This window comes from Microtus ochrogaster, chromosome 2 (assembly GCF_000317375.1).
Source record: "Microtus ochrogaster isolate Prairie Vole_2 chromosome 2, MicOch1.0, whole genome shotgun sequence".
Lineage (NCBI taxonomy): Eukaryota > Metazoa > Chordata > Mammalia > Rodentia > Cricetidae > Microtus > Microtus ochrogaster.
Window position 1 is genome coordinate 16,449,952 of NC_022010.1, and position 9,219 is coordinate 16,459,170.

At 44.0% G+C, this 9,219-nt stretch overlaps 1 protein-coding gene across 1 annotated transcript in view; it reads right to left on the reverse strand.

The window, feature by feature from the left end:
- Hectd4 (HECT domain E3 ubiquitin protein ligase 4) overlaps positions 1 to 9,219 on the reverse strand; it is a 198,724-nt gene that overhangs the window by 88,177 nt on the left and 101,328 nt on the right. Inside the window, exons 19-25 of the mRNA XM_013349655.2 lie at positions 8,888 to 9,041; positions 8,358 to 8,458; positions 6,908 to 7,106; positions 4,255 to 4,374; positions 3,162 to 3,266; positions 2,231 to 2,394; positions 1,470 to 1,703 (exon numbers count right to left, since the gene is read on the reverse strand). Coding sequence (XP_013205109.1) covers positions 1,470 to 1,703; positions 2,231 to 2,394; positions 3,162 to 3,266; positions 4,255 to 4,374; positions 6,908 to 7,106; positions 8,358 to 8,458; positions 8,888 to 9,041 — 1,077 coding nt within the window. The remainder of the gene's footprint in view (positions 1 to 1,469; positions 1,704 to 2,230; positions 2,395 to 3,161; positions 3,267 to 4,254; positions 4,375 to 6,907; positions 7,107 to 8,357; positions 8,459 to 8,887; positions 9,042 to 9,219) is intronic.

Consider the following 9,219-nt stretch of genomic DNA (forward strand, 5'->3'; position numbering starts at 1 on the left):
TCCAAAGCCACAGAGAAACCCTGTCTCGAAAAAAAAAAATTAAAGAGATCTCCCTTAGTAAGACTTGTATATTTTGAGTTAGAGCCATATTACAGCTGGAATAAGTCTAAAGCTCTTGACCAGACGTTCTGGAAGCTGAGGAGCTGGCTCACTGAGTTGGATAAATAAACCTGAGCACAGCCACATAAAAGTCAGATGACAGCTGGGCAGTAGTGGCACACGCTTTTAATCCCAGCACTTGGGAGACGGAAGCAGGAGGATCTCTGAGTTTGAGGCCAGCCTGGTCTATAGAGTGAGTTCCAGTACAACCAGGGCAGTTACTCTGTCTCACAAAAAACAATCAAACCAAAAAAACCAAAACCTAAAAACAATAAAAGTCAGGAGGGGCTGCACATGGCTTCAGTCTCAAGGCTTGGTACAGAGACAGGAGGATCCAGGCACTTGATGGCCAGCATTGCCAACTGTCAAGCTTCATTTAGTAAGAACCCATTTCAAAAGCAGTGGCTGGGAGTGATAGAACAGGATGCATATACTAGGTTATACAGAATACTGTTTATGGATCTGAGAGGGCTCAGTGGAGAAAGGGACTTGTTGTCAAGTCTAAGAAACCAAATTTGATCCCGTGGACACACATGTAGGAGAGAACCAACTCCTACAAGCTGTCTCCTGACCTCCACACACATGCCATTGTATGCATAGGAAGGGGAGACCCGTGAAGATGACTTCAGCTGAGAACAGCACATGCACATTTGTGACTCTAACACTTGAGTTTGTCTCTTCCTTGGGAATCAGAAGTAAAGACATCTTTCTATACTGTATGGAAATCAAAAGATGCTGACGTCAGATGGAAGGTCAAATTGTCAGAGGAAAATTTAGAGCTTGGCCTGGCGGTGGTGGTGCACGCCTTTAATCCCAGCACTTGGGAAGCAGAGGCAGGCAGATCTCCGGGAGTTCGAGACCAGCCTGGTCTACAAGAGCTAGTTCCAGGACAGGCACCAAAGCTACAGAGAAACCCTGTCTAGAAAAAACAAAAAAAAAAAAAAAGAAAAGAAAAGAAAATTTAGAGTTTGCCAAGTTTTACCAGGCATTGGAATTCCATAGGAAACATTTTAAGACACAGCTAACAGCCCCACCATTAGACCCTCAGTTTCAACAAGGGTGAAGTGGGGCTGCACACCAATATTGCCAGGGCTGCTTGGCTGTGACTGGAGAGCCACAGAATGAGAGCCACTGGCTGCAATGCTACCTGGTTGCCTCACTAAATACTCAGCTCCTGTCCACCACTAAACAAAAGGTTTTTACATAACTGAACTAATTTTTTTATGGTGTCAGGGCTCAAACCCAGAGACTTATGCATGATAGGAAAGCACTCTTCCACTGAGCTAACACCAAGCCCAAGTAAACTTAAAGTTCAAGGTTCACTAGCTAGACATAAAATGAAACATGGTCTCCCCATGATCTGAACATACTTTATACTTGGTCTAAACTGAGGTCGTGCACGCCCAGAAATTTCCCTGAGCTTTATCATGATTCCTGGAGGCAGCCTGATCCGAGGCAGGTCAAAGTAGTTCCCAACAGGAGGCACAAGGACGTCTGAAGGGTAGGTAAATTCTCTGTCTTCTTCTATGGTCAGAGGCAGTGGAGAGGGACTCGGAGTAAGGGCAGGGGAGATAACACCATTGGCCTCCACCTGCCATTGGCACCTGGAAAGAGAGAAATGAGGCTCTTCACTCCTTCTTAACAAAGATTACTAGAAAGCCATTTGAGTGGTTGTAGCTACATCAGATACAAGAAAGCTCATATGATGTGTTCAGTATGTATTCAGCAAACCTTCTCCAAAGGCTACTGAGCACTTTGTGGAAGCTACCTCCTTTTTTCCCTGGGAATCTACATCCTTTCCAACATATACTTAAGAAACCCTGGGGCTTCATAGTAAAAGCTGAAAGCATCACACGGTTACAACCCCCCATTATGTCTGATTTGCTCATCATACATCTACCCCATCTGTACAGTCTTTGAGCTGGAGAAAAACTCATGCAGTTCCAAGAAAAGTTAGCGAAGTAAGACCGAGAAGGCAGGAGGTGTCATTTTTATCCCATCCTCAGATAGTAAGACACCAATGAGAGGGTCAGGTAGTGGCACATTTAACTGAGAAATGCACTGAGTGCTGTTTACCAGAAGAAGTCTACTGTTTGTGGGCACAAGTTTCTCCATGCAGACTTTCTGTTACCTTTGTAAAAGTTTGGAACGCAATAGTTCCTGACAGGCTTCCTCTTCTTTGGTAATTTCTGGTCCGTTGTACAGGATTCTTAACATGGAACAAGCTAAAACAGACAGACCTAAGGCCAGGTCTACCAGGAAGGGCAAGCCTCCCGAGACATCCTCCGAGGACTCCTACAATGCACACAGGGGCAAACCACATGCACAGTCAGTGGACACTAGCAGAGCACTGCAAGCTGAACTGCACCACACTGGACCAAACCCCCCTGGGTTTCACAGAGCAGCACTGGGTACAGTACCCAACATCAGAAACAAAGGCTGGCACTGGAATGACCATTTAATGAGGTCTCAACACAGTTCTGAGGAGTGAACTTCACCTTGGAAACAAGCACAAACCACGTGCAAAAAGCTAGAATACTTTATTAGGTTATGCCTAGTCAAAGAAGAGTTATTCTGTCACTGAGTGCACTGAGGTTACAGGGAAATACCTGCATATCTCCTGGGTAGTAGTCCTTTTTGCCTGATAAACAGAGGACAGAGACCCCTGTCTCATAGGGTGCACATGCTAGCTGGCAGCTCGGCCTGAGAGGCGGAGGCTCTGTGCTGGGTCAAGTTCTAATAACCTCCAAGTCTATAGTATAACCCAAGGGGGAAGTCCAACTGCTTATACCAACTGAGTGTTCAGCTGCCTTTGCCCTGTGGGAACATGCTAGAGCCAGGTCACCTCTTCAGGCCTCAAAGAACCCTAGCCACAGGTTTCTGTGCTGCTGAACTGACTTTAGGTCCCATCTCCTTTAATTCCACAGAACGACCACTCACTCCTGCTAGGTTCCTATTTGTTGATGAGGAGACAAATGAAAGAGTGGTTCATATTTTGCCCTGTTTTCAGGGCAAATATGATCTATGTCACCAAGGCACACAGGACAGATTAGGTTCAGTACCTGAGCGCGAACTGTGCAAGCAAAGCCCCACATGGCTTTGTCAGGAGTGTTGTGCTCACGGCCACTTCTCATCTCAAAGGAGAAGGTGACTGTATCGCCTTCAACCTTAAGATTTAAGGGGGAAAATGAACTTTAAGAAAGACAAATAATTTCAAGAGAGCGATGTATTTCAGAGATTGATTTTTTGAAAAAAATTTTTTTTTTTGATATACAGTCTTACTCTGAATTCATGATCCTCCTGTCTCATCCTCTAGAGTATTGGATCACAGGAGTTTACCACCAAATCTCTGGCTTAGAGATTTACTTTATTTTATTAATTCATTTTTTTTAAAAGATAGGGTCTCTCTATGCAGCTCTGGCTAGCTGGAACTCACTATGTAGACCAGGCTGGCCTCAAACTCACTGAGATCCACCTGTGCTCTGTTCTCTCCCCTCATTTCTTCTGAACCTAACTTGCGCCAAGGAGAAGGCAAAGAATAGATCAAGATTTAGCTCACCCAGACATCTGGGCAGACCATTGTCACTGGCTAATTAAAGTGTGCAATGCGCTAATTGTGTGTGCAGCATACAAGCTCAGGAAACACGCTAAGCATATTTGGGGTCAGTGGGCTTCTGATCCCTATTTGTGCTCTGGGCACACACTAGTGAGTAGCTCAAAGGCCCAAATTATAAAGCGTAACCCTACTCATAGCAGTTTGAGAACGGATTGTTACTTTTCTTCAAAGGACAAATTCATTTGAAAACATTAAGTCAAACGTTTTAAATTGCAGCATAATGTGGTCCTTGTCCACAGCAGGACCCTGGGAAGGACTAGCAGCCCAACCCCCAAGGGAAGATAGCTATGATAGCTGCTGACCACAAAGAACCCTGTGGATGAATTCAATCTCTAGCACGGACAAGGGTCTGATGTTCTGAAAGCAAAAGGAGGGTAATTCTGAAGAGAAATGGGAAAGTCGTAGGTCTAACAACCTAGAACCACCCTAACTAACTAAAGTCCCCATGGCAAAAGCTTCCTGGGGTTACAGTTAGTCCGTGGCCCATGAAGTATGGTCACCTTTCTTTTCTAGAAAGAGGTTGTGACTTGATACCATACCTTCACCAAGTCCTTCGGCCAACCAGTTCCTAAGACACTACGGCTGCCATATCCCAGAGTGTTGCCTCCATACTCAGCAACCTTCCTACTGTTTGTGTTAGGCCCCGCGTATATCACCAACTTCAAAACAGAAAATAGACTGTTAGACTGTAAAAGAAAAACAAAAACAACATCTACAAATAAAGAGGCTGCAAAAAATATTTGTAAAAAACATATACATAACCAGAAAATGGTGTCATTATAACATAACTAATAGATCTTCATATTTAAGGTCTAACTGGTACAAGTTTGGAAGCAATCAGCTATTGGTGTTTATAATACAGCCAAAGAAAAATAATGACTAAAATTATTAATAGGCATATTTCTTTTCTTTCTTTCCTTTTTCTTTTTTCCTTTCTCCATGACAGGGTTTCTCTGTGTAGCCCTGGCTATCCTGGAACTCATTCTGTAGATCAGGCTCACCTCAAACTTAGAGATAGATCCACCTGCCTCTGCCTCCCAAGAGCTGGGATTGAAGGCGTGCACCACCACCACCCGGCAACAGATATATTTCTTATGTTTTCAAATCTCTATTATTACAGGGACATGAAGGCTTAAATAGTTATGTCTGGCTATTGTACATTTCTTTTTTTTAAAATTTATTTATTTATTATGTATACAATATTCTGTCTGTGTGTATGCCTGAAGGCCAGAAGAGGGCACCAGACCCCATTACAGATGGTTGTGAGCCACCATGTGGTTGCTAGGAATTGAACTCAGGACCTTTGGAAGAGCAGGCAATACTCTTAACCCCTGAGCCATCTCTCCAGCCCCCTGTGCATTTCTTAAACAGCTATTTTCATCAGAGTTATCTGAACTCATTAACAAAAGGTACAGTCTGGCCCCTGAAGTTCTCCCCAAAATTAATAAAGTGAGCTAATATAGGTAGGTTCTAATACCTAATACAAAATAAAAGCACCCCCCCAAAATCAATCAATAAATAAGGATTAAAAAAATGCAACAAAGTGAAAACAAGCCACACATTCTTGGAATGTTGCTTAATGGCATAAAAAGAAATGACAAAGTATGGGTCAGGAAGGTGGTTGCTGCTTGTAGGGACAATTTTCATCTGTTAATACCACTCTCCTATCACCCATTTACATCCAGTTGGCTGATGCTCTTTGTATCTTCATGATATATGTACATGGGGCATGAGTGCCTCAGCCCGTGTGAGAAGACGAGAGGACAAATTTGTGAAGTTAGTTCCCCCTTCTACTTGTGAGTGGGCTTTAGGTATGAGGTCATTAGGCTTCCGCTACATGAGCCTTATCTACTGAGCCCTCTGGCCATCACTGGATGCTTTTCTAATATAAAAGAAAGAGAGCAACAGCTCACTTAACATTCAAGTATGTGCAGAGGAAAGAACACTCTGGCTTCCATAACTACCAAATCCAAGGGCTACAGTGCACTCTGTCATACCTGGTGGCTAAGCTTGGATGTGAAAGCTGCATCTTTAACACTGGATGGATGTTGTTAGCTAGTGAGCTCTTATTTTTTAGACCATTTGCTGACAGCACTCAGGGACCATAGGGAGAGAAAATATGTTTGTCTACATAGTAAGCCTCCTTGTGAATCATAATTCTAATATACAGGGCAGGCACTAGTTAGTTTACACTGGAAGATGCAAATTATCATTTTTAAAGGAAAAACAAAATGATACCAACTAAAGTGGTAACTTCTGTTTGCACATGAGGCACTGCAGGTACAACACTTGAACTGAGGAGACAAGCAGGCTGGAGCCAGGCTCCACAAAGCATCTTAGCTGCAGGCAAAGGCGAGTTTTGAGGACACTTTTTCAACTCTTCCATACATCTAGGATTCTTGACTCTCCTAAAAATCTAATGGGGAAGAGGATTTCACATCTCTTGGTCATGTGTCTCACCTTCTCAAGGCAGATGTGGCTAAGTTCTTTACCTTTACCATAAAAGCCTCCTGAGATGGGATTAAGATCAGTTGCCCTTACCGTTCACAAAGGGCAGAGATGACATGTAGCTGACCAATGACATGAAGACGGCAAATGCAGTGCTACTCTGTGCTCTTTCACTAGCCTTTCCTCATGAATCCAATGTGGTTGTTTACAATTCAACATGAACAGGTGCAAACCCTGACTTTTCTAAATGGTCATTAAGCCACTAGTTGGGAACTGGTGTAATGGCCACTGCTCTTCCTCAAAATCTGTAGGCGCCTGAGACAATGACAAAGAAGAAAACACAAACCAGACTGAAGCACATCTGAACCTTCTAAAAGCCACCTTCTTCCATAGGACACATGAGAAGCCCCAAGAACTGAACAGGGAGATCTTTTCAGATGAACAGTCATCACACATCTACATGACTCCCAAGACGGAAGGTAGGAGGCAGCAGAGTCACAGGAAGTCCTCTGTCCAAGCTCATGGACACTTACAAAGACAGTGTCTGCATGCCCTAACTGTCCTGCTCTCAGACACAAAGCTGTGGCTCTTCAAATCCCTCAGTCACTATATTCCAAAGCACTAGCTGAGGGTAGTCTCCTGAGAGAGACCTATAGGCGGAAATTAGTCAAGAATGGCAGCCAGTGCAAAGGAAAATAAGAAGCAGCTAAGTTGAGGCAGCAGTGACAACCCATTCCTGCTTACTTTGTCATAGTCGTATTGCGACGAGCATCTGCTATCAAATCGTAGATACAGGCAGCGAGCTCCTGGGATATGAACAGTCTCTTTAAATTTATAGTTATCTCTGACAGGGTGTACTGTTTCCACAGTCTTCCCAGCAGCCCATGGGGCAGGAATCTTTAAGCCAGTGAGAAAGCCTGGCTCTTCCTTTTCTTCTAACATTCTAAAACCAGAGAAAGAGAAAGTTGTGTAGCTTAACAAGGAAACAAAACAAAAACAAGCATAAAGTGCAGAACACAGGTTAAGAAACTGTTTTAAGTTTCCCAAAGCACACAGTATGACAAACACCCTACCATGTAAGTACTGAGCAGCAATGGAAAGCATTTGAGAATGCTCTATACTCATGTCTTTATCTTCTTGTTGGCAGGCAATATATTACTTCTCACACACAAGCTTAGAGCATTGCACATGCATTCAGGAAAAGACCTTTGATAATTCTCCTTTTAAGTCCTGGGGGTGGGGCTGAAGACAGTCACTTTCCCAACCCCACAGTCTCAGTGCTCAGAAACTGTGGCTACCCCACAAGTCTCCAGATGCTTTCCCTTGCAGTTTTACTCAGGAAAGGTGCCTGTGAAACCCCCTTGTCCATTCTCATCCAACCTGCAAGAACTCCATGGAGCTTGAGGCTATCCAACACAAACTTAAACTCTGAACTTGGCTGCATGAAGTCACTTCCTTTGCTTCAGCTTCAGCACAGAGCTGGGCTGATGCCAGTCACTCAATGCTAAGGAAAAAAGTTAGGCCCAGCATTGAGGAGGCACAACCTGGAGAGTCAGGCGTTCAAAGACAGCCTGAGCTAAAGTGAGTGTTTAGCCAGCCTGGGACACCGGAGAATGTCTCAAAAAAGACAGAAAGAGTTGGGAGGAAGAGAAGGAAGGAAAACAGCCAACCACACGGGGAAGCTTCTGCCTTATAGTCCCAACTCCGTGATTATCGAGATGGGAGGACCATTTGAACCTCTGCCCCTTTAAAAACAAACCAAGCATGGTGCACACACTTTCAAATCCAGCACTCAGGAGACAGAGGCAGGTAGAACTCTGAGTGTGAAATCAAAGTGAGTTTCAGGCCACCCAAGACTATATAATAAGACCCTGTCTAATAACAAAACAACAATAAAACCACATACCAAAAAATAATAATAATAACAATATAAATAAATAAATCTGCCAAATTCAATGTTTCTTGCATGTTTACTACTATGAGAGTTTCAATTCAATCTTAAATGTTCCCCTTCTCATAAGGGAATATAGTCTAACTTGTCCCTATAAATTGAAAACAATTCTATAGCTACCTGTGAAATTCTGGCCCCAAGGTATTTTCTTTTCCAGTTAAATAATCCTAGCTAAAAGTAACTGTTGCAAAAGAAGTACAAGGCTTTCACCAGAAGAAAGTAAAGGAGCCGTGTGCACGTTACCTCTCCTCAGGGAACAGCCTGCACTTCTGGTCTGAGGTGCCACACGGGGAACAGCGCACCTCAGCAAAAACCGGACACTGGGTTTTAAGCAGCAAGGCCGTCTGAAACACAAAACCATCTGATGTCTTAACTGGGGTGGCTCCCGACATAGACTTACAAGTCACTTGCAGCCTTACAGTCCTAGTTGCCCTCCTTCTCTTGGAAGCACCCATTAGTAAGGAAACACACACACACACATGCATACACACACACACCTTGCATGTACTTTACTCTCAGCCAGTTGAGGACTCAGAACACTAGATGTGAAGCAGGCTGTCCAATTCTGCACATTAGTACCTCTATACAATTGGTCAACACCCAACACTTGCTAGACCAGAGCTAGTTATTAAGTCACACAAACAAATAAAATCTGTCCCATAACACGCTTGTTTGTTGTTTAGGACTTGGAGGTTTTCTTGGCAAAAACTGGCTGCAGTGCTATCATGTCTTCTGTGGCAAAGTGAGGTGTGCAGAGAGCAGGTCAGGCCCACCTGGCTGGTGTAGAGCACAAGCTGCACCAACTGCGGCATCAGGGCGTCGGCCATGGTCAAGGTCTGCAAATTGGGGTGCATCAGGGAGGTCAGCAACACTGGGAGAAGGTGACCAAGCATAGTGGCCTTGGTAACTTGTTCCAAGCCTTTTAACCTACAAGCCCAGGAAAAAAACACAGCCTAAGCAATTTCATACATAGAGAGCAACCACCACATTCCATGTCTAAGAATCCCCTCAAGGGGGCTGGAGAGATGGCTCAGAGGTTAAGAGCATCGCCTGCTCTTCCAAAGGTCCTGAGTTCAATTCCCAGCAACCACATGGTGGCTCACAA